This window comes from Anser brachyrhynchus, assembly GCF_964034855.1.
Source record: "Anser brachyrhynchus genome assembly, chromosome: 1".
In the NCBI taxonomy this organism is placed as follows: Eukaryota; Metazoa; Chordata; class Aves; order Anseriformes; family Anatidae; genus Anser; species Anser brachyrhynchus.
Genome location: NC_137694.1, coordinates 118,928,519 through 118,953,419, shown reverse-complemented (window position 1 = coordinate 118,953,419; position 24,901 = coordinate 118,928,519). Strand labels below are relative to the sequence as shown.

The following is a 24,901-nucleotide window of genomic DNA, read 5'->3' as shown; positions in this document are numbered from 1 at the left end:
AGTACAGTTACCTTTTGTGTTGGTTATCACTTGCCAGGGTTGAATTTGAACTGATGAGAAGAGAGTAAAACACTTGATATCAGCTTACAGTGCATTTGAAAGATCATCTGTCCAAATGAACAACATGCGCACACCTGATTTGATCAGTTCACGTTTTAGAGCACATGTGAAAGTTAGTGTATATATTTCTTAATTATTTTGCACATTGCATAGAACATTCACATGCTTTGCATTATTTTCACAGCACCTGGTTTGTCATGCCTGACTTGACAAAAGACAACCTGTTCAATATTTAAATTATCTAGATAGTATTTTCCAGTAAACATACTGACCCATTCTCTGCTTTGTAGTGAGAATATTTGCTTTTTCCATAGAACAATTTTCTTTATGAAAATAATAATGTTTTATGTAAAATGCTTAGAGTTACTGGTTTCATTTCATAGAAATGTGCACATAAGTAAGATAAATGAATTAAATGAATTAAAATGAACACAACTGTTAATACAGCAAGAATCAGGAAACATCTAGAGACCTGCACATGGGCACCATTGTATATTTTTAGGAAATATGAGAGGCAGCTACAGAAGTGACTTTAAAACTTACAGAACTTCATCAGGAATACAAGCTTTTGCACATCTCCTTAATCAGCCTAAAAGAGCAAGGATGTTGTCAGTGATCAGTGTATATCATAAGGTATTTTTGGTGGTAGGGAACTTTGTTTTGTATGGTGGATATTGTTTTATTTTGTTTAGTTAGCTCTCCTCCTAAGAAGAAATCATTTTGTACGTTGAAACACTTCAACAGGATTAAAATATAAATCATCAGGCTGGCCTTGTTAAATCCAATGGCAGATTTCCGAGCCAGATCGTAACAGGACTAATATTTCATTTATAAATGGAAAATGAAATCCATTCAGCCTTCAGCAAGCTATAAAGCACCTCTGCTTTGTCTCTGGCATTTGTAGGGACCTAGAAGATAAAGAGAGTCCTTAGAAAGAAGAGCAGCAGTGAATCAGGTTTATGCTGTGTGGCAAAGCGATGAGCACCGCCTGCAAGCTCCAGGCTGCGCGCACAGCCGGGCTCGAAACAGAGCAAATGATGCTTGCTCACCCTACCTGGCTGGACTGCCAGCACACAGGGGTCTGCAGAGGGGTCCCGTAGGAGACCAGGGGCTCAGCATGAGCGGTGGGGTGGAAATCCACCTCGGGAAGCCTGGGCAGCCCCAAGTGATTAGGTGATGGGAAGCCTAGGGGGCTTTTTGGAAATACCATTCCTCAGGAGTTAAGCAAAACAGGTCTAGGCACAACATTCGGCACCATGGCTTTGGCAACTTCGATGGCTGCTGGGGAAGAGAAAGGGAGAGGGGTGTATCTGGCAGAACAGGGGCACAGACAGTAGCAGCCCGGGTGAGGCTCGTTTCCCAGTTAGCAGTCATCTGTGGTTTTCTGCATCATTTTGATTTGCCAATGTATGGGCTGGGCTTTTAAAAATAATAAAATAAAAAATAAAATGTTTGAGCACTCTGAATAGAAGACGTGTTATTAAAATATCACCGGAGGTCACAGAAAAAGCAGTTTCAAAGTTAAGCAGACTGTCCTGCTGCAAAAGCTTTCGGGTTTTGTAGCGCTGCCTCTGCAACTGTGACCGAGATACCGCTGGAGAGTGGCGGCTGTGGAGCTCGTTGTGAGCAGCTTGGCAGTAACACGTGGTTTCTGGCAGGTGAACAAAACCCTTGTGGTTGGCAGGCCCCTCTCAAGACTGTGGAAGTCGAGGATATAAAAAGAACACTGTTTTCAGATTAACCAGAGAGACAGGGCCACACTAGCGGACGCAGAGTCGGTCACTGCACGGTGCAGGAGGGATGCAGGAGGGATGCTGGCAGAAGCTGGCTGAGGCCCCTCATTCATTGCATCTGCTGCCTCTGTGGATCCAGAAGAAGGTAATCGAGGGCTACTACCAGAAAAGCAGAAAGCCTATGTGAATCTTCTGAAGTAGGTGATGTGATGTGAAACATGTTATGAGAGTACTTTTCATTTTATATACAGCTCTGCAACAAAACCTTTTACTTTAATCTTCTCGTTTCAAAGTGCCTGGGGTAAAAAACAGTCTCACCCAGGTAAAGCTTCAGTTTAAACCAATTTTATGGCAGCTCCATTGGGTATTTAGGTCCAGTTAATTCCTTATAACGTGAGAAAATTTTCAGTAATGTCTGGATTCCCTTCTTCTTCCTGCAGGCACAGACACCAAGCTCAGCCTATGTTCTCACAATGAAAGTTCAGAGCAGGTTGAAACACAACCTGCAAAACTGTGAGGGAGGGGGCAGTCTCTGACTGAAAAAAAAAATATATATATATATATATTTTAATGTTAGCCTTTGCTCCAGTTGAACCCACAATCAGTTAATGGCAGCCCCCATCCTCAGCTGAAGAGCCCCTACTGAAAACTTCAAGACCCTCTTTTCCCCATGAGAGGGATATATCATTGTCTCTAAATCATTTATTTAATGGACATAAGAGGAAAGGCTTGGTTTTTCATCACTGAGCAAAGCAGAGCACTACTAGGCTTTTGGATTGATCTGTCTTCCTTTTTTTATCATTAGTTTTGACTGAGGCACTCAGGTTACTCCAGTTGTGAGAAGAAACAGAGAACAGCATCTCATGAATTTGCTGTCAGTTTATTTGTTAACAAAACCACAAAAATCCCTGCTCTCCCAAAGAAATCAAGTTTTCCTGCAAGCCAGACTAAATCCCTTCTAGCCAGCGTCCTCTTCTTTGGGTCATAAAAGCTTCTTCAATCTCTATCAAACTCTTTGACATACTCATGTGAGCACGCTTACACATCCCACGTCCTGTGTAATATTCAGCTAAAAAAAAAAAGTCTACACAAAGCACTGGATTCCCAAGCATTTGTCTTTAGTAAGCCCATAATGTTGACCAAAAACAGTTTTGCACAGTAAGCTCTGAAGAGCAGCATTTGAATTCAGATTCAGGAAGGTGTTCAATCTGTAGCAATGCTTTGAAGACAGAAGGTCTCAGCTCTCCTCCGTCCTTCTCTGTTAATGAGCACATGCATCAAGAGGCAGAGCGGTGGCCCATGCTACCTGCCGAACTGACTACTGCTGCTAATGAGCAGCCCTGATTAAAAGCTGTTCGTTTCTGTCTATAGCAGATCCTGGAAGTAAGATCCTTAAAGAAGATCCTGTAGTAAATTAGATTGCTAGTGAAATGATCATTAGAGTGTGTAGGTCGTTAAAGTCTGTTTGAAAGCTGCTATAATGGGGGTAGAGTTGAAAGTACTTTTAATTAATTTAGGGTGAAATAGTCCCTAGGATGTGGAAGTGATCTGTCACTATCTCCCCCAAATTATGCATCCAAGAAAAGGGCAAGAGCGGCATCAGGACTGATCAGATAACAAACAGCGGGAGGTAATTAGCTGCCCCACATCTAAAGAGGAGGCAGCAGAGAGCACCATGCACGTTCACATGAGTGCAGAAGGTATACAGGCGGTGACAGATGGGCTGCCTCTGCTCGGGTCACCACAGGCTCTGCGGTTCAAAGCACGTGAGTAACATTCAGAGCGCCAAACACCTCCCAGGGGCTGGATGGGGCTTGGATCACTTACCAACCCCTTGCATTGGCAAGAGCAATATGAAACAAGAGGCATAAAACAATAACGAGCTGCACACCTTGTATCTGTACGCACGACATAGATCTAAGGAGCATGGACAGCAGTAGCAGGGAGTCGTGCAAAACAAATTCAAAGCTTTAGAAAGCAGTCGGCGTGGGAGGTATCTCCAGTGAGTTGAAAACCGTCAAGGAAATGGTGGAGAGCTAGCTGCAGGAGAGGAGCACTGCCTGCCCCAGCTGCCCAGGACGAGCACTTCATGGTGGAGTTGCATCTCACCCCACTGACTGTCCCCAGCACTGCCCGCAGCACTGGCGTGGGTGAGGGAACCTTCTGCTTGCTAGGGAACCAGGTAAGGGGGGTTTTTAACAGCTCGACTTGATGATCTTGGGGGTCTTTTCCAAGTTAAATGTGATTCTGTGATTGATTCTAATGAGCTCCATAGGCATGCAAGGGAGAGAAACCAGAAAAACAGGGGCTAAAACTGACCCTTCATTCCTCAGGCCAACACTTTTGCCATGCTGGTCCGGTGCAATGAGTTGGTATGGACTCCAGAAAAGCTCCTCGTGCACCACGTATGTTTGAGATCTGAGGGCAGTGCGATTAAAATGCATAGATTTTGACAGATCTGAAGGAAGTGGGTAGCTGTATCTCGTGAGATAGCCTGGGGTTACAATGGAGGAGTCTGGGAACCTGCCTGAATGGTTAGCAGAGCGTTGCGTTGAGGAATGAGAAAGCAGCAACATGTCTGTCCCCTTGCCTCTAAAGAGGCACCCCTGTCCTGCAGTTCTTTGCCCAGGTAACCCATTGGTCCTTCCAATCTTACAGAACAGCAGGAATTTACTTGCACTAATTATCTGGATATGTTTATAAGTTCTCTGCTATGGCTAGATAGTTGCAGGAAGCATCTAAGACCTTAAGAAATGCATCTATAAAATCAGATGCTTGGTTAATGAGGTCTTCAAGAAGCCCAGCTAACAGATAACAAGTTTAACTTTTAAGAGCACCAGTAACTAATTTATTTCTTTAACAAAAAGTTACTAAATGAGAAAATCCCATTCCTGTTCTTTAACTCAAAGTCAGTAGTGGAAAAAAATAATGAAAGCAGATCACAACACCTTTGCACATCTCAGTTTTCAGTATGAATGCAAAGCAGGGAAGCGAGGAGGGAGGACAAGCAAGCATTGCAAGATTTGAAGCAGAATGAGGGGTGACTAGACACAGAGGAAAGTATGTGGAACAGATCAGACAAGACACTGCAGGAAACTTATCAAAGTATTTCAAAATTACAGTAGATAGGGTGATGGTGACTCATGGAGAGCAAGATCTGAGTGCTCCTAATGCGAATTACCAGCGGATAGAAAAAAATACATCCTCCAAAGGCAAAGTTGGTGGCACAGGGCAAGGAGCCCAGGGGGTGGGAGACCTGGGCAGTGCTGGGCTGAGCTGCAGAGACGAAGGCTCCCCATCGAGTTTCCCATAAAGGATGGGATGTCGGCCTGGCAAAAGGAGGTAAACACAGGTCTTGGGGCTCCTCATCAAATTTCCTTCTGTGGGTGGCTGGGGTGTGAGATGGCCAGAGCCAGGATCAGGTTGACAGGAATGTCTGGCAGATTGGCGGGGCCTCAGTGAGAGGGCAGGTCAAATGATGAGGGGAGGAGGCCCTCATGGAGGCCGGTTTAATTCATGACTTTTCCAACAGAGATAGAAACCGGTGCCAAACACTGGGCAGGGAGCAGACTGACCAAGCGGGACTGAGGCCTATCTATTTTCACCTCTCTTTTAATAAAATAAAATAATAAAGAAATATGGTAAACTCATGACATGAACTACATACAAATCACCTTATTTATTTATTTATTTATGTTAGGAAAACAAGTGTTAAGACTGAACAAGAAAGAGGAGAGCTGGTGGGGACAGAGTTGTCACTATGAAAGCATCTTGGAGAACCAGGGAGGTTCATCAGTGTGCCATCAATAGAAGTGTCTGTTGCGTGAGTGTAAGGGAGCAAGGCTGCAGAGCACTGGTACCTTCAGGTCGTATTGCTAAATAACCTTGCAGAGCAATACTCCACATTCCTTCTCTGTCTTTTCAATGACCCTATGTGGCAAGTGCCAGGTGGTTGTCCAAAGGAGGAATTTGACCCTAAGCTACAAGAAACAACCTGCACCATGAACAACTCTGCCCTGCATTTCTTTAAAACCACTGGGATTCAATTCCCAAGTTATTGTTTAGCTTGTCCCTTGCTCCTGGAGCAAGCATGGGACAAAAAGCACCCTTCACCTCAGCACACACCATGAGAGTTCAGCGAGGTAAGAGGTTTTGCTGCAGTCCCAAGGTCAGTATGAAACTGCTCCTGAACCGCTTGCATGTCTTTGAAAGTTTACTTAAACAGGGCACAGTGTCAGTAGGCTAGTCTAGAGGGGGTGAAGAGCTTTCCAGACCTGATAGCCCTCGGGGGATGGAATAACAGAGATTTCTATCCACTGAGCATCACTTGGGAAGCACCTGAGCAGAACTGCTGCCTGCAGCTGCAACACTTTCAAGGGGCAGCGCTGGAGGTACCCTGCACATGCATGCACAGGCATTGCACTCTTGCAGCTCCTGCCTGCTCCATCCCCCCTCTCCAACGCTTATAGAAGATTTCCCCAGGCTGATTCCACAGTCCTGAGGTGGAATAAGAGCCTTCAAGAAAAAGACAAAGAAAACCCCAGTCCTTTAAAAATGAATTAAGACCAAAATCAATTTATAATCATGAAGGTCGTGGGTTAATGCCTTGGATTATGAGTCACTTCATTTTGAAATGGAAACCACCATACATTTCTTCTCTCTCAGCCTTTCCTTGGCTCTTAGCAAGCCCACACAGAGTGTCAGTTAATTAAAACCACGCTTTGAGATGAAAAAAGGGTAAAAGGACTCTCCCAAATCCAAGCTCCATCTTCCTTCCCAGCTACACTGCAGCTCCGTCACTGTGCACAGCACGTGGAGCCACATGGTGCCCTCAAGGTCAGCACTTCAGGACAAGGTCCACGAACTGCTGAACAATCTGAATTGCTTGACTGCACAGCACCCTCGAGATGTGTGTTCCTGGAGTGCCACGGCAGGCACCACGTGTGTTTCGGGGGTTCCCATGTGGGATGCAGCTTCAAACAATTAAGCGCATGCTCTACTTGTCAAGGTTGTATTTTACAGAGAGCTCACTCAAGTGAGTTTTTTGCAAAGGACAGAAGGGGGAGCCTTTTACTTTATCATAATTTCTCCTGTTTTTCTGAATGTCTGTTATAACAACAACTTGGTATTTTTAGATGAATTTTGTATAGTCTTGGGCAGTCAGCTAGCTAGAGCCCTTTCAGTTTGTTTTCCCTTTGCTCTCCAGGACTGACAGAAGACCAAAGGATGAGAAGGGTTTATCAGTATCAGCTCAGCGTGACTATGCTGCTCTAATGATAACTCGAGAGTAAACCCTGGGCCCAGTCAGTAACACACACTAAGTTTTAAAGCATTTAGATTATCACTTGTGCTTGTTCACTTAAAACGTGCATTCACCACGGATTAACAAAAGTTAAGCAGTAACCAAACTGCAATAAAAGCACTCAGCCTGGTCCACAGCCAAACCCTTTTTCTTCTGAGGTATGGGGACCTCTGGAGCCTTAAGGAGATTTGCTGCATGTTGATTCCATGAGGGGACAAATGTGTACCTATACACACACGTCACTGAGGTACATGAGTGTCCCAGAATCATTTGCACAGCTATGAGAGAAAAAATATACTAATTCCACAGAAAATTGGAGGCTGCAGAGTTGTTAAAGGAGAGTAAGAGGTAGTTAAAACACACACACACACCCCTCATATTGATGACAACCAGCTGGGTGCAGCAGCACAGAGAAATCATTGCCAGCAGGTTGGTCTGGCCTAGCCCCGGCCCTGTGCTAGCCCATCTTCCTTTAGTTGCTGTTCAGGTGAGGTAGATTTGAACGCTTGTGGTACCTCTGCACAGCCACCCCAGCACCAAACCCAAACAGCAGGGACCTGCCTGGAGCCTCTGTCCCACAGCAGGCAGGTGTGTGCCCAGCTTGGTCCTGCTGGGTTCACAGAGTCATAGCATCATAGAATGGTTTGGGTTGGAAGGGACCTTAAGGACCACCTGGTTCCACCCCCTGCCATGGTCAGGGACACCTCCCACCAGCCCAGGCTGCCCAAAGCCCCATCCAGCCTGGCCTTGAGCACCTCCAGGGATGGGGCACCCACAGTTTCTCCGGGCAGCCTGTTCAGTGCCTCATCACCCTAAGAGTTCCCTGCACACCATGACTGTGGCTAGCCACAAAATAGTTCTGGAGGTGATATGGGTGGCTGGAGTAAGCCTGGACACATCTGGGTGACAGGGGAGGTTGGTGGGGACTTTTGTTCTTTCACAGACTGAAAATAGGAGGATAATGCCTGAGCAAGTGTGCTGTGAAGCCACCAAAGGTGAGCAAACCCAGGATTTCCTTGAGAAAAGAGGTTCACTTGTGGGCTTCAACATAAGGAGGGTGAGGGATGGTACCCCAGGCATTCCCTGACACCCCCAAATCCACCCCATTGACTGCCACATTTGCCCACCTGCTTGCAAATCCCTCATCTCTGTGACATTCAAATGTTTTACACACAAGTGAGTTTACCTCGTAGTTCTTTACGACACAGAAATGTTATTCCCTCTCTACAGGGCAGAAGTATGGGGACACAGAGATGGCACTGGCTGCAGAAGATCACATAAATTTTACCTTCACTGGACCAGGACACTCTGCCTCTTTTCCGAAAGGATGCTGAAGAGCCTCCCATCGCATCTGGGATGCTGTGTGGTAGCTCATACACATGCTTAACTTCGTGGCGGGGAAGAACCACTAACTTCTTGTGGGAGTACTCATCAGCTTCAGTTCAAGCACCACCTGTTATTTTTTTATGAGACTTTGGTAGATGGGGATGAGCTGGACATAGCCTTTTTACCACGAAGGAAAAAGCCCTGCCGTTCCCACCTTTCCTAGATGAACGTGTGGCACAGGGGATGTTCAGCCAGAACAGCAGCACTGCCACCAAGTGCCGAGCCCGACCACACCGTTCACTCTATGGCATGATCAAGAAGTTACCAGCCCAGATGCAAGTGCAGTGCTACCATAAGAGACCAGGAAAAGGCAAACTATCTCATCTGTAGTATTTTCCAAAGCCATTAAATACATCACAGTAAAGGTCACTTCCTTTTGAACACTTGAGAACAAAACTCAGTGTGGTTTTTTTTTGTTTTGTTTTGTTTTGAAGACTGTTTTTATTCTTTTTTTTTCTCTCCATTTCATTTTTGTCTTTTTAACACTGCAGAGATTTTTCTTTTTAATTTTTCTTTTCCATTTCCTGTTTCCATTTCCTTTTGTCTGCACAAAGCAGGGGGCTCACTGTCAATGTCTTTATAGACCACCACAACTCCTGAAGAAAGAACCTTTACGCTGGGAGTTGAACCTATCCCAAGGCCTCCCAGCAAGCTCATAAGTTGCTGTGGGCTCAGCCAGGTGCTGAGAATGGTCTTCACCCATCTGTGCCTCACCTGAGCAGGTGAGCCTGGGAAGGTATGTGGCAGCTCACCAGCTTGCTCTAGAGAAGGAAAACAAGCCTCTCAGAGATGCTTTGAAGTAACATCCCAATACTTTTTTTTTTTTAAGTCTGTGATGGATTTATTTAAAGAACTTTGCAGTCATTCTGACTGTTGTGGCTGTAATAAGTCATAGAACCACCTAGGCTGGAAAAGTCCTTCAACATCATCGAGTCCAACCATCAACCTGACCTACTGAGTCCCATCACTAAGCCATGTCCCTCAGTGCCACGTCCCCATGTCTCTCATAATGCCTCCAGGGATGGGGGCTCCTCCACATCCCTGGGCAGCCCTCTCCAATGCTTGACCACCCTCTCCATGAAGAAATTCTTCCTAACATCCAATCTGAACCTCCAATAGTGCAACATGAGGCCGTTTCCTTGAGTCCTACTGCTTGCCACCTGAGAAAAGAGGCCAACACCCACCTTGCTGCGACATCCTTTCAGGTAGTTGTGAAGACCAATGAGGTCTCCTCTCAGCCTCTTCTCCAAACTAAACACCCAAAATTCCTCAGTTGCTCCTCATGGGTCTTGTTTTCTCATCCCTTCACCGGCTTCATTGCTCTTCTCTAAATGATCCCACATGCTCGAGCTATTCATCTCTGCCTCCTCCTGGTGGGAGGGCAGACTCTAATGAAAGGCCCACCTTCAAAGCAAGTCACACCTGTGTGGGTTGGCTTCAGACCTGGTCATGCAGGGATCTCAGAGGCAGGGAAGGGACTTTGGCTGGTGAAGAAGGGAAAGCTCTCAGGCACGAGGCCAGGCGTCGCTGCGCGGCCCAGCAGCAGTGCCCTGGCTGAAGCCTGGGGCACCTGGACTGATGTCCCGGTCCCCAGGGCCTGCGGGATGTTGCAGCCAGCCCCGAATTGCTCTCCCTCCAAACCCTTGCCCCTTCCTGCCCGTGCTGCTCCCGGCATCATGTGCCTCAGGGAATGGATGCAGCTCACAGAGCACCTGGAAAACAGTTGAAGCCTCTGGAATTACTCAATTCCAGGGAACAACGTCGGTGACCTCCAAAAAGGGGCCGTAGATTGCTGCAGTGTGTTTGCTCATACTGACAAGGGCACAAGTTTTTCTGCGGTAGTAATTTAGCCAAACTTGGTTTAAATATTAAACACAAAACTTAACCTTTGCCAGCATTAGTAGTGTTGCTGTTTGGGGATTTTTTCACACTCGGGCTGCTGCCTGGATCGAGGGTACAGCTTCACAAGCCAGCCGTAGGAGCACAGGATGGAGCTGCCGGGGGGGTTAGCGCCATCCCTGCACAGGCAGCACCTGGCACCCCTCTTGTGTTGTGTTTGAAACAAAGCTTACTTCCCAGACGAAAAGGAGAAGAAAAGCCCACTGTGTTCCTAGGACAGGCACAAGCAGCCTGCTCCATGGAGAGGGCTCTGCTCCCAGTGGCCGCTGTCCGCTGCTGGGGCAGAGAGGTGAGGGATGCTGATGTCTTCATCTGCACCAGCACTCCTGGGGCTTGAATAGGATGAGCAGAAATCAAAGGCAGAACGGTGCGTTTATGTAGGAGCTAAATACCCTGTTCAATGCCAAGTTACAGAAGTATTCCTCCCTCTCCTGACAGAGTCACTTACCTCATCGCTTTTCCTCCTGTCATTTTGTTCCTTCTCTCTGCCTGGTCCCGTCACCACTCCTGAGTCCTGCCAGCTTCACTGCCTTCCCCTCTCCATTCAGACCGCTGAGGTGATGAAAAATGTAGTTTCAAGACTAAGACATCAGCATTTGAACCCACAAGAGAGGAAGCACAGACAAAGCTTTTCACCTCTCAGCTCTCCAGGCTGGCTCAGGGAAGCACCTCACTGCACTGGTGACCTCTCGTGCACACACACCAGAGGCAGATGCTTCCTTTTCGAGGAGACGCGGGAGCTGAGTGTCTCGCATGGGACACACAAGTTCCCCAGGGGCAGTCACTTCCCCAAAGACCCCACAGAAGACCCCTGCTGCAGAAGAGGGGCCTGTGGCAGCTCTGCCAGAATGCCACAAGAGGAGGCACCGCTCTTCTGAAGGCCCTCCTCACTTATACTGCTGCTAAAAAACACTACTAAGGACAAGAAGAATACAAAAGGGCTGCTGCTCATGGTAGGAGAGAGCCTCAGCTGGTACAGCAAGGACAACAGGGTTATAAAGGATGCTGGGTTAAGCGCTTCCCCTGATGTTTTAACATGGGTTTGTGTATCTTTTCCGTCCCATCCCTGGCTCTGCTCTCTGGAGCCAAGAGCTGGCAATGCAAACTGGGCCGTGGTCCCTTCCCCTCCCTGCTGCAATCAGCCCCTGATGCCACCAGCTGGAGGACACAGCCACGCTGGTCCAGTACATCTCTTCTGAAGGCTGTGCTGAAAGGCTGCTGCCAGCAATAAAGCCCATGTTGAAGCACGGGTTGGGGACAAGGTGAACAACCACCCAGGCAGCGGTGACAACAGCTGCTGCAGGGGCAGCACCCGCTTCAGGGGGGATATTTCAGCAGGTCCCAGGAGTTAGGAAGGCTGAAATTCTCCGGCTGAGTTACACTGATGATAGCATCTGCAATTAATGCACAGAGAGCACTTTCTAATACTTTGTTCTTTCCCGTGATGTTGGATGTCACCAGATAATTAGCAAGGAGATGCCTTGATCATTCAAGAGCATACCTACACCTGTGATTAACATTGAAGTGTCTGGATTTGCTGTGTAAATCAAGCAGAACAAATCAAAGACCAAGACTAAAACAAGACAGGATCAGGAAGGGATGCGGCTGTTGTTGCAGCTCTCCTCCTGGACTGCTGTTGAAGAGATCCAACCCAGCAGACTTTCCCCTTCAGAGGCTGGTGGCAGCAGGCCAGGCGAGCAACGCACTCTGCTGCACCTCCTGAAGGAGAAAGGCAAGCAGATCAGCAATGCTCTGCTGGATGGACGTAGGGCTTGGCTCCAGGTAACACAAGGGAGGTATTTGTGAAAGGGGGGCAAATGCCAGCATGTGAATCCCACAGTCCTGACCTCCAGGCAAGCCAGGCACTCCCAGTTACCTGGAGAAAGAGAAACATCACCAGCGGAAAAATAAATGAATAACCATTTAGGAAAGGAAATTAATTTTATTGAAAAAAAAATTACATTTCACTTGTACACCATGAAAATATTGAGTCATGTATTATTTTCATCAGAAGAGGTTAAGACTTCCACAAGAAGACCACATTCTTTATTACAGTGTTACTCTACGAGATGAGGCTCTGGTGGCATCTGCACTGGGCATTTTCACTAAACAGTAGAGCAGGACTAAATGTGCTTTGGGCAAAAACCCTAAATATTGCCCTCTTCCAGGTGTTACTCACTGTTGAAGACACGACACTCATTTGGTCAATATTTAATAATTTTGAATTAGAGACAAATGTCGGTATTTCTCTAGTCACTTAGATCTTACAGAAATTCAGTTATCCCTCTCCTCCATTTTTAACAATCTTTATTCGTATTTCCCATTCAGCCAGCTAAAAGCATACTGAAATGGCATACATGATGTCACACCTCATATTTTGGTAAGAAAACAAGACTGAAAGGGCTACCTGGCACTAACAGTCCCAGTCCCTGGCAGTAAATTATAGCATCACGGGATGGCGCTCAGCTTTCCAGGACCTCTTTAAGCATCACATCTCCAGCAACAAACCCTACAGCTTCTTCCCTATCAAGGCATGTATTCACAGTGTCTATTGGGCACAGGAACACCGAACAGGAGCACCTGCCTGCAAGTTGTTTTCCAACGCCAGTTACTACAGGCATATCGCAAGAAGCACGCTGAGCTCCAAGCCACCTGTAACAGGCTGTATCACATCGCTTGGCAAGGCATCTTCTGAAAATCCCTTATGAACTAGACACCTTTGGTGTCGTGCGATTTAAAAATAAATAACAATGCCACGTATATTCCCAGATAACCTGCATTACTTATTTATTTATTTGACTATTTGCTAAGAGTAAGATCCAGAGATCCAGACCTGGACAGTTCTGATACCATGCAAGTGCTGTGACAGCAGACTTTAAACTTTCTCCACCTGGATGTAAAGTACTATGTTCCCTAGTTGGGTAACTGCCTTATTATATGCTATTTTCTACCCTGCTAGGCATAAGCATCATATAGATGATACAAACGGTCACACCAAATCTAGAATGCGTTTGCACTATAACGGTTTTGTGGCACAGGGGATGGGCTGGACTGAGAACACCAAACTTGGATCACTACATCTGTAGCTCTTCTTTCAACTACTTGGCTGACGAGGACTTCTTTTCTTTACTGCTGACAGTGCAGCTTTGCAATTAGGCTCTGCTTAGCCAGCATCTCACTGTCTGGAAAAGAGGCAATCTTATTCTCCCCTCTTTTGTCCAGCTGTATCTTCCCATTCCCTGCCTTGCAGCAGCACAAACACTCATCTGTTCCCAGGATGAGAAAGTTCAGGGAGCTAAAGGAGCTGAAAGTTTCAGTTTTTTTGGCTGGATGAGCTCCCTGTTGGTTTAGCTTCTTCACTTCACTCATTATGGGGTCAGGCAAGGACTGGGGCCAGCAGAAGTGATGGGGGAAGAAAGTTAGGATGCATTTGTGTGGTGTAGCTGAGCTGGACAAGAGAAAGCTACCAGAGCAGCTGATGTTTCTGTACCTTTCCTTTCCAAAGAACAAGAAAGTAGCCTAAATCATCTGAACAATTCACGTGCAGATTCTCTTTCCCTACACAGACTATAGAAGAAGTCTAGGGAAATCTCACGGTGAAGCTAGGTTCCTAGAACAGAGAGGAGAATGAGTACCCTGCCACCTTACGCCACAGGCAGGAAAGCAGCGTGCTGCTCATCACGTGCTGTAAATTCAAAGTGCATAATCTGTGCTAAACCAGAGCTTTGGAACAGCATTCAGAAACAAACAGCCCAACAGCTTCAGAGCTTTCGTCTCCCACTCGCTCAGAGCAACACCTCCACATTTCCCCAGGGGCGGGTGCACTCTGCCACCACCATGGGTACGGTGCACCCACATGTTCCCAGGGGAGGAAAACACAGGCACAGCCAGAGAAGCGCGCAAAACGCTGCTGTTCCCTTCCCTAGCCTCTCCCCCTGACAATGCATTATCCGTCTAAGTGATGCATCTTTTTGCTAACTCAGCAAGGCAGAACCAGTGCTTTTAACATACCCAGAACTTGGAAACTCTTGAGACAAAAACTTCTGATAAATTCTCCCCCACTTTTTTTTGCAGCAGTGCTTTACGCAGACCCGTGGCGAGGATGCTGCCTGGTTTCTTAAAAAGAGACATCACTAAATATGCTCACAGATCACCAACTGTTGCGGTAAGAGCACATCGCTCAGCAGAAGGTCATACCCACAGACTGATTTATGTTTCAGACTCTTGTAGACTTTCTAGAGAATCCCAAAATGTCCAGCCACATAAATAAATAAATAAATAAATAGAATAAAATAAAATAAAATAAATAAATTAGACTGAAGTGTATGCTTTAAGCCCTGCTCTCCCAGCCATAAGAAAAAAAAAATCAAGTACAGTAAGATAAAAAATAAATCGTGCTTTTGCTTCCAAACATGCTAGCAGCTTCCCTTGTGACTGAATGGGATTTTGTTGCTAACCGAACTCTTCTGAAAGCGAGTGTATGTATCGAATTTAAATTCAGATACTTTCCTTAAATTCTTCATATTAGTACCGCTGACAGACTGGAGGAAAAAATCTTCATTTTCGCCCATTTAGCCTACTCATCTATCTGTTGCACTCATTCAGCACAAGCAATGAAGTTAGCTTGGCCAGCTTCATAAAATATGAACAAACTAGTGCAGTTCCAGTCTCTAGGCTTGCCTGTTTACATGTTGCTATTAAGGACCTGTGAGATTTCCCAGTCCTGTTTCATTAAATAAACAAATCCTTCACCTATTTTTAACCTGCCCTATATGTATTGGGTATATTATTCCAACTCAAAATCTAAATGCCAGGCTTGTCACCACTTACCTGATTTTGTAATGGATAAGGTAGCAATATTTAGGGTTTTCTTTTTGAACAATGGTATCTACCATCCTATTGCCTCTCTCTACAATCAAGCGTACAAGCCTTACTGCAGAAAGAATACAACTCGTAACTGCCAACCAGAAGATACACAAACACTACAAAAGCCTACAATTTCATTAGAAATTAAATCATTTGCTATTACACAGAACTTCGTTGTTTTTCTGGCATAAAATTCATTGAATTACTACATACACCTCAAGGACAATCATTAAGATGTGTAAACATATAACAGGTTCACCTAGTTAGTACAAAGCACCACACAAACTTTAAATACATAGAAAGTTTGCTCATAAATATTTATTTAACAATTCGGCACTAAAAAAATATTACTTAAAAAGGCATCTTTTATTAAGTTCTCTTAGTTTGTCCAGGGCTGGTGGGGTTGTACTATCCCTACTTTATTACAGCCACCTGGCCCTCTTTCCATGCCATTTTACTTTTCTGGAAGAAAAGCCTATGTGTGGCTGGGACCCAAAGCTTCATCACAGTCTATAAAAATATAACTCTTTAAGACCTTCTGCTTACATCCTGAAGGCCTACACAGCCAGCCCCCAAATTCTGTTCCCCAACCTCACCGCATAGCAAATAAAGCTTCAACACACACACACATACACACACGCACAGAGTACATATATTACACCCCTCTACACACAGATTTTTCTAAATAGCAATGCAACCACAAGGGCAATAGGTAAGAAGTACACATGATTTTGGTGGTAACATATGGCACAGCCTTCTCATATTGCTGGTTTTCGCTTAATAATGTCTTAATAATGTGCTGCCTTATTCACTACTCTGCAAATTGTGTATTTATTACTATTACTTGCATTGTAGAGGCACTGATTCAGGAACGAGTGCTTATCAAGGACCAGACTTGGGAGCATCCCATTTGCCTCAAGATCCACTGTTGCTGGAGCACCAAATGGGTGGCTGGTGGCTTTGGGGCTGTCACCTGGTACCAGTCTCAGTAAAGCTGATGGGAGCTTTCCCGGGTTGCTGAAAGCCAAACCATGTCCTTTTCCTTTCTGGAAAATGTGGAAACTGGCTTGGGCTCCTCCACCCCCACCCCGCCCCAAGATTGTACTGGCAATAGCAGCTACCTTGCATCCTGCATTCAACGCCCTGCCCTGGCAGTTTAGGGAACACCCCAAGTTTCTGACTGAACCCTTTGGATTTACCTTCAGCCTGCTCCTGCGCACAGGCATAAATTCAGTTTTACTCACTTATTTAGAGAGAAGAGCTATTTTCAGGGTTGTGATTGAACACCTCATAGTTTAGTTCCCATGGTTGACATGTCTTTAATTGATGTGTGTTAGAATGCCAGTGGGCTATGGAACTGCACAGCAGTAAGTTTTCCATTATCAAAAGCAAATGTCTTTCAAAAAGGACAGATCTTCTCTGAATAATTTTATCCTGGGACTCTAATAGGAGCTGAATGCCTAATCAATGAGTCAATAAGACTGCAATGGGATATGAAAGAAAGGGTTGTGTTTCAACTTACGAAGAGATACTTTGGTTTCAAAGTGACCAATATCTGTAACATTTCCCTCTCAGCTTCTAAAGGCATTATTTAAATGGACAAGGACCATGACTCAGGAGAAGTGGTTTTCTTTAGTACAAGCCTAACTTCTCCAGTGGGCATAGGCATCTGATGTGGCATCTTCTCCAATAACCAGTGCTCTCATTAAACTGGATACTTGCTCTCCTCCACTCGCAAGCTGCCATAGCACATACAATGTAGAGCACTGATGGAAGCACTTGTTCTGACATGCAGAAACAGTTGTTTCCTGCTGTATACTCTTGTATGCTCCAATAAAAATTACTCTGTGTGAAGGGGTGTGCAGCTAAATTCTGCACAAGAAACAGACCTGGAAACAAACTGTGATCCTTATTTCATGCCCCTCTTCTCACGTGCTTTGCAAGAATAAAGAGCATGTCACAGAAAGGTCCTGCACAGGCAAGTACAAAGCATACAAGAGCTGTGGTCCAGACTGTCAGCAGTTGTTTTCCCGTGAAACTTCTTAAAAGAAAATCTAAGACAAGGATGTTATTCTCTTCTGCAGACCTACTTCCTTACAACGAGGTGACTACTGAGCACAAATGTACCTTCTTTCATTAAATATCCATTCTCTGTACTAGGGTATAGCTAACTGAACCTTAATTACATCCACTTACTTGGCAAGACTATCAAACTGTTCTTGATTTGTTTAATTCTGAAATGATTAACATATTCAAAAATAGGACCTAACAATTTGTGTGTGCACAGTATATTAAATGTAGATGCTTTTATTACAATCTTCTTTGCCACATAGTTTAAAATAAAATATATCAATACAATCACCATAACAGTCTCAGACAACAAATTAACACCATCCAAACAAGATACAGTAAGATACTCCAAAAGGCAGTATGAGTAGCTGGAAACCTTGGTCCTCTGACTCTTTTGTACAGCACATCGATTATAGATTTTTCAATATAAATCAGCAAACAAACATTAAAGTTAACAATTTCATACTGCAGATTTCTAAAATGTTTATACCCAGTGTGAATAGCGTTGATTCTAGCACATCTTTATGCATGTGTCTCCCAAAGAGGTAAAAGGGAATTTAAATCATGTAGACTGTATCCGGGCGCAGAATAGAGTAGATTATTTGTAAACAAGTTTTGGTCTTTCCTGCACAATGGCTCCACAAGCGAGTGCACTTGCAGTAATCAAAATGGCTGACCACATACACAGAACAGTTCGCCCCAGAAAAAAGGATCCAACACAAATCACAGTAAGTGGAGAGAAGGAACAGTGGGGAAGCCAACTGGATGCAAACACAAGCCATTCACCACTCCCACGAGGACACACACTTTAGTGTCAGACGTGTACTTGACAGCTAACTTGATATGTACACGTGTCCTCCACACGTACACCTGGGAGTACAGACAGCAGTGAAGTAGGCATTCCCCAACCACACCAGTCTCAAGGCTGAGTGAGAGGCCTTGGACTGGTGGGTTACAAACACTCTTCGTGCTGTTAGGACAGTCATGGAAGCTTCTTTATAAGTTATTGACTCCACTCTCTGTGCTAAAGTGCTTTTTCTTCTGTAATCAGTTGGGACCTAAACTCATTTAGACTAACCATTTTTCTTTACCTAAGGATCTGCAAGTGGATCAGACAACCCTGATGAGTCTCCTCCAAGGCCTTATATAAATAGCGGGCAGCTGTCTAATACTGATACACTTTATAGCTGCACCGGGCAGTAGGTGTTCATACTCTACAGATATTACCTGCAGGAGGAGAGGGGGGAATGAAGGTTGGACATGACTGTTCTGAGTCTTTGAATTTTGTTCTGCAAGCATTATGAAAAAGTGCTGTATAACTCTGAACCAATAAAAACGCATCTCAGTATTACATATACCTTGACATTTAAAAAAGCCTGTTGTGACTACAAAATGTCAGCTACAGAATATATTTACAGGTATTTTTTGATGCTTGTTCCAGGCAAGAGATGTTAAGCACAATTCTTCACTGAATACATAAACCTGACCTAATTTAGATCAGGTCAGTGGGAGTTTAAAACAGATGCCACATGAACAACTCCCAGGGACTTAAGCAGAAGCAGCGAGCAGCCAACTGCTACAGAATCCAGCTAGTGCAAAATAGGAATTTTTGCGAATTGAGCACGTGAGTATTGTTATCTTTTTTTCTGAAGCTCCCCTTCCTTTATCCATCCTTTGTACAGTATGGCTATGTCACAGAAAGGTGTGAATTACTGGAGTGATCCTTCTTTCTTTGAAGACGTAGGGAGAGATCACAGCTGGCGCATATAAGCTGCTCCAGCAAACACTCCACTTTCTCTTTTATGGCAAGATCAAGGCTGATTATGGTTAACAGAGAAAACCTTCTTTGTAAGGTAACTTTGTGTTTCCTAAATTTCAAGCTTTTTACTTCAGAGAAAAGCAGCCCTGTCTTTCTTGCAATTCCCTTGTGAAAGTCTATTTTTTTTTAGTGCCAGAAACAATTGTGCTGTCTCACACTTACTAAAAGGGCTTTTCTGTAGTACAGACTTACAGCAGGTAAGGTTTCTTTGACAGCAAATTTTGACAGTGCATAGTTAATGCTGCTAAAAAAAATAATTAAAAGGCCAATTTTGATCTTCTTTCTCCTGTTGATCCTCTGACGTGAAGAATTCAAGAATCTTGATATTTGAATATCTCTGAGGATGGTGACTCCACAGCCTCTCTGGGAAACCTGTTCCAGTGTGCTCTCACCCTCACAGTGATTTATTTTTAAATGTTTAAGCGAAATTTCCTGTATTTCAGCTTGTGCCCACTGCCTCTCATCTTTCCATCAGGCATCACTGAGAAGAGTCTGGTTCCCTCTTCTTTACTCTTTCCCATAAGATGTAGACACACTGATAGTTCATATCTTTTCACATGGTGGGTATCTGCCATGAGCTCATCTCTGTTACTGACTGCTAATTTTAGTGACTGTTCACATCACCAAAATTATTATTGCTAGGAAGTTATTTCATGGCAGTGGTCACTCTAAGCTGTGGCAGTAGAGTCATGTTTTGTAGGTCTTTTTCTTTTTCCTTAAAATTCTCAAGTCTTTTTTTTTTCATTTTTAACTTCAAACTCATGAGAGGAAATAAAAGTATTAGCTGTTGAGAGTGAAAGCTTGAGCTTTGCCTCTTATATTTGCTGCAAAATTTGTTCATCTCTTAAATTTCATTTGCTTCAGAGATACCAAAAACAAGGGATTTCAGAAGTGCATTGATTACAAAATCTTACTCTATTAAAAAATCTGCTGAGCTAAAAACAACTTTAAGGATAAAACACTCTTCTACTAGGTGAAGCCAATTAACTTTGTTACAATGGCAAAAAATCCACAAAATGGTGGGATAAGTGAAGTCTGCAGTGTCAAAAACAATCTTCAAACCAGCTCTACTGGGGACTCCCACTCTATGCAAGTGACACTATCCATTAGGCAGGTATAATGAGGAAGAGGCAGGAAAGGTATCCAGGAGAGACCCAAGAGAGAGTTTCCTGAGCCTACTCAGGTCATCAAGAAAAACTCAGAGCTGACCTTTTCTCTAACAAAAAATTGCTTCGTGTAACTGCAAGCCAAAATGCAGTTTCTGTCTATGCAATATCTGTCCATGCCATCTAAGACAAATAAAGCTCATCAGCAGAATTCTGATATAACAATACACTAGAGTTCCTCTTTGGAGAAGCTAAAACTTCAGTCCCATACAGAAATCAACAGGAAGTACAAGTGGTCAGTATTTGTCAGTGCGTCTGCCCTACTGGCATAAGATGTGGCTGAGACATACAAGATACTGAGATTAGTTAAGAATCCCATTTTGAAGGCTAATGAAGCAGAATTTTGAAATGAAAAAAATTTTGGGAGACAAACAATAACATTTCTGTGATCTCTCATCAAAGCAGGTTGCAGAGAATTACATTAAAAACAAACTTTGTGCGTTTCTCTGAATTTGGGAAAAAATATTTTATGCTTCCCTGAATATGCAACTTACTAAGCCATACCTATTACTGTTATCACGTTGCTTCATTGATAAGCCCGCCTATAGTGCTCACTATTGCTAAGTGGAAGTGCCCTACACAGTTTGTAAATACATCCATCCACCCATGAAGAACAAACTAGGGTAGTCATCTTTCAGAGTAGGAGCTGCTTTCGCTTTTGTCCTTAAAGAACAATTGTCCTTAGTTAAAAAACAAACAAAACATCAAGCCTGGCCTTGGAGGTAGAACTACAAACTTCTAATCAGTGCTACTGAAAAAAAGATACTCTTTTATTAATGAATATGTTTCAGATTTTTGGAAGAATATCAGGGGGGCACCTGTGGACATTAGAAATTAGCAGCCAGTACCTGCAAAAACTGAAACCGTGCAACTGTTCATAAGACAAGAAACAGGAGCAGTTATCAGTAACATGAATGACACCTCAAGGTCACTTCAGAGTACTTAAATGCCAAACATCTCCAAAGTACTCCTACACACAACCAGAAATTTGTGTGTAGTTTTAACCCTGCTTAGTTTCGTAGCAGCTGAGATACTGAACACCAGAGTAGGTAACCAGATCTCTCCAGGAAAAGGGAGCATGTAGCCAGCTCCATTGGCACTAAATGCTGTCTTGAAATATATTCTCCAGTTAGTCAAGCGTTCCGTTAGCAAATTCACATCTGAAGTCTTTGGCAAGGCAGGAACATTGTACTCTCTTGCCCTGGGTAATTACACAGACTAAGTGAATTTGACAGCCATTTTGATACCTGGTAATATGTGTCAATGCATACTAACTCTGTTTTGTTTTTGTTTTTAAAACTGAGCAAGGCCAGCACATATGTTTGAGAGTGGATATCTGCCTATGCTGGGCGCTATTTCATGAAAGTCAGGTTTCTGTCACAGATCTAAGGCAAATATTACAATTTACAGGAAAGAGATGAGGACATCAATACATTGTGCGTTATTGGAGACATACAGCCTTTATAACACAGTAGCTTTCACTATGATCTCTGGGTTTTCTATGTCCTTTTTGCTTTGGACCATTCTCAGTTCCAGATGGGCTGAGTTTGGTTTGTTTCCTTCTCCAGCTTGTGCTAAAAATATGACATCAAAATGTCAGTATAAACAGCAGTATAAAAATTAACAAGTTGCATTGTCTGATACCCCATTATATTTTTTCTTCTCCACCCCAAACCCCCTTACTATCCCTGCTAAAGACTTCCAAAGTAGAAGATCAGCACTGTAATTTCTCAGCACCCCTGCTCTGCAGCACCTCTCTCCAGGAGAGGAACACATCTCTGCTGTCAATTACAAAGAGACAAAGACATGCTTTGGAAACCCACAATTTCCATCTGGATCTCCTTAAAAGTTGACAAACATGGGAACTCAAAGGTGGGAGAATTTGAAAAAAATCATTCTTCGCATGGCCAATACATCAAACAGACTATTACTAGTTGATAATCCCTTCTCAATGTTAAGCACATGCACTAAAAGGGAATGTGAGCGAGCTATACTTAAAGCAGGATCTCCTTTGCACGTGAAACTCAGTGTTTCCTCAAGTTGTTCCACCACTGCTTTGCAAAGCAGCTAAGCACCATCAGCGTAACTGTAGTCCCAGTGTAAGCTGAACAGTGACATCTTCAGTCTGGTGTTGTCAAAAACAGGGTTGGAGGACACAATAAAAATGTGTACTGACAACACTACCTAGCTCTCCTGTACATTCTCTAAATCCTCTGAGTGTTTCCACACTGAAGGATACCTTTCTGAGTCAGGAAACTCGGAAAGCTCTATAAATGTTTCTTCTGATGCAAATCCAAACAGAACAAGGGATCAAAGTTTGAATAAATTACCTTTTGCACTCTTAATGGTCCTTTGCAGAACATGTTGCATGGCTGACACAGTCTTTTCACATGCCACCTGCACATTAACATAATATATCCAGGTTGTAGTAAAATTTCAGCTGCTCAGTTTAATAGCAGTGCTTTTGAAATAATAATATTCAGGCAAACACAACTGGCAAGACACAAACAGGGTGACAACTATGTAAAGAAGAGTTTGGAAAAGTGGGTTTAGATTCTCTTAATTCTCCCAAAACAGGTATTAGAGATCATACACCCATATCAAGGACTCTGTGTGCATAAGGGAAAGAAATGGGATAGGGTAAATAGTTTGCAGTGTTTATTAAGTGAGGACAAAAAGATATTTACTAATGTACATGCAGTCTCTCTTTCTCTCTCTGAACATCTTATTTAGCAGAATTATATAACTGAAATGTAATCATCTGAAGTTGTACAAGATAAAATCTTGTAGGAAAATAAAAATTCTGTTTTTATTTTAAATAATGTAATAGATTAAAAATAATAAAAAGAGGCAGTCTAAACTTGCAGACAGATGAAAAAACTCTCCCATACCTTCAAATTGTTTGGATGCTTATGTGTCCAGGCCAAAAGCATAGCAGCAAACAAGTCTCCTGTTCCAACAAAGACAGCATCCACTTTAGGAGATTCCACTCGAATTCTTTGTGTCATCTTGGTACCATCTGCATTAGCTACAACACAGTTAGACAGTTAAGTAACAGACCCAACAACTAATACGATAGCATTTACCGTGATTTTAAAATGATAATCAGATTTGAATTCCTGTGTTATTTGGAATGTAAAGATGCTAAGGAGCATTGTAAACTTGCATCAATTCTATTTAAATGCTCAACCTTCCAAAACTTTGCTGAGTTGGGACAGCATTTACAATTTATATACTGTACATACTTCACTTAGGTGGGAACAGATGGCTGACACTTTCACTTTCATGAAAGACTAAGAAAGATTAAGAGCAGTTCATTTAGACTGCACCAGCAGCTTGCTCAGGAAACCACATATTTATGGAGACTGCTGAATCCTAGGCGGGGCATACCCAACCAGAATCTAGAGAGAACTTCGGGGTTTTATGGAGTCACGAGAGCAGCTATACACTGCAACAGAGAGTATCTGATCCATGTGCCACACTGGAATCACCACTGGAATGATCAGGCTTACTCCAGCCCCAGCATGTACCAAGTGTTAAGAAACACCAAGTGGTTCTTTGTGGAGTCTGGATGACATAACAAGAGTTGTCTTTTTTTTTTTTTTGGTCTCAGCAGTCCAGAATGTGATGCCCAGATTGATAACACATAGATGAACAATTATCAAAAAAGAAGAACGATTATGAAAACAAGATTATCCCACATAACTATGCCCTTTGCATGTAAAAAAAAATAAAATCCTGTGAGACTCCAAACACACAGTGAATCTTTGTGATGATACAGAAGGGGATGGAAAGAAGAAGTAGAAGGGCATTTTACAACCAATGCATCAGAGCAGAATAACCTATTAACAGGACAGTGTAATTTTTCATAAAAGCTACTAAACCATCCACAAGTTCTGTTTTATACCACTACTACTTGTCAGGAACACTATTAGGGGCTTTAGCAGCCCTGATCAATCTCACCTAGGACATACACCCATGCACCCTCTGCCCACTGGTCCAGGAGCTGCACAGAAACTCAGGCATGGGCACTAGCATCCTCTCCTGAGCTAGGTTGTAGGTGTACCAGCATCCAGTCCTGCTGTCCTGACTTACTGATTAGATTTCACGGATTAATCTCTGAACTGACCTGTTTCATCTCTCTTCAATGATCACTGGACTGTCAATGGGACCTGTGTTGCCATCACCACCCCATTCTCACTTTATTCAGATATGCTATGGTCACCCCCAGCTCCCAGCCTGTATTCCCTCTTGGAGAAACCCCATTCTTACTGCTCTCTGATGTTACTGTAGAAGAAGTTCACTTAGGGAATTAAGCTCCTTCCATGCACTACATATGGATCTGATGAAAACACTTCTTCATAAAGCAGAAAATTCGTTTAAAAAAAAAAAAGTATATTTTAATGAAGCAGTTTGCAACTTACATTTTCTGTGGCTTCCCAGGGCAATCAGGTAGTCATTTCCTAGAGGTGCCTGTAGATCTGAGCTTGTGATCACCACAGTCTCTGGTCCCATGGCATGGAGCATATCCATTACCTTCCCATGTGCAAAAAGGAAGTGATCAGTGACCGCAGTGTGTGTTGATTAAACTTTGCATCAT

At 43.7% G+C, this 24,901-nt stretch overlaps 1 protein-coding gene and 1 long non-coding RNA gene across 3 annotated transcripts in view; one reads left to right on the top strand and one right to left on the bottom strand.

Moving 5' to 3' along the window:
• The first annotated feature begins 3,285 nt into the window (after positions 1-3,285).
• Positions 3,286-10,366, top strand: LOC308189296. The gene is made up of 2 exons (XR_013946267.1): positions 3,286-3,975; positions 8,326-10,366. It is a non-coding gene; the product is annotated as an uncharacterized lncRNA (long non-coding RNA).
• A 7,152-nt stretch (positions 10,367-17,518) lies between these two features.
• PDXK (pyridoxal kinase) overlaps positions 17,519-24,901 on the bottom strand; it is a 47,547-nt gene continuing 40,164 nt past the window's right edge. For both annotated transcript variants that reach the window (XM_080579112.1, XM_080579113.1), the window contains 4 exons: positions 24,726-24,837; positions 23,193-23,329; positions 22,632-22,698; positions 17,519-21,875 (listed from right to left, as the gene is read on the bottom strand). In XM_080579112.1, coding sequence (XP_080435238.1) covers positions 21,763-21,875; positions 22,632-22,698; positions 23,193-23,329; positions 24,726-24,837 — 429 coding nt within the window. In that variant the 3' untranslated portion in view covers positions 17,519-21,762. The remainder of the gene's footprint in view (positions 21,876-22,631; positions 22,699-23,192; positions 23,330-24,725; positions 24,838-24,901) is intronic.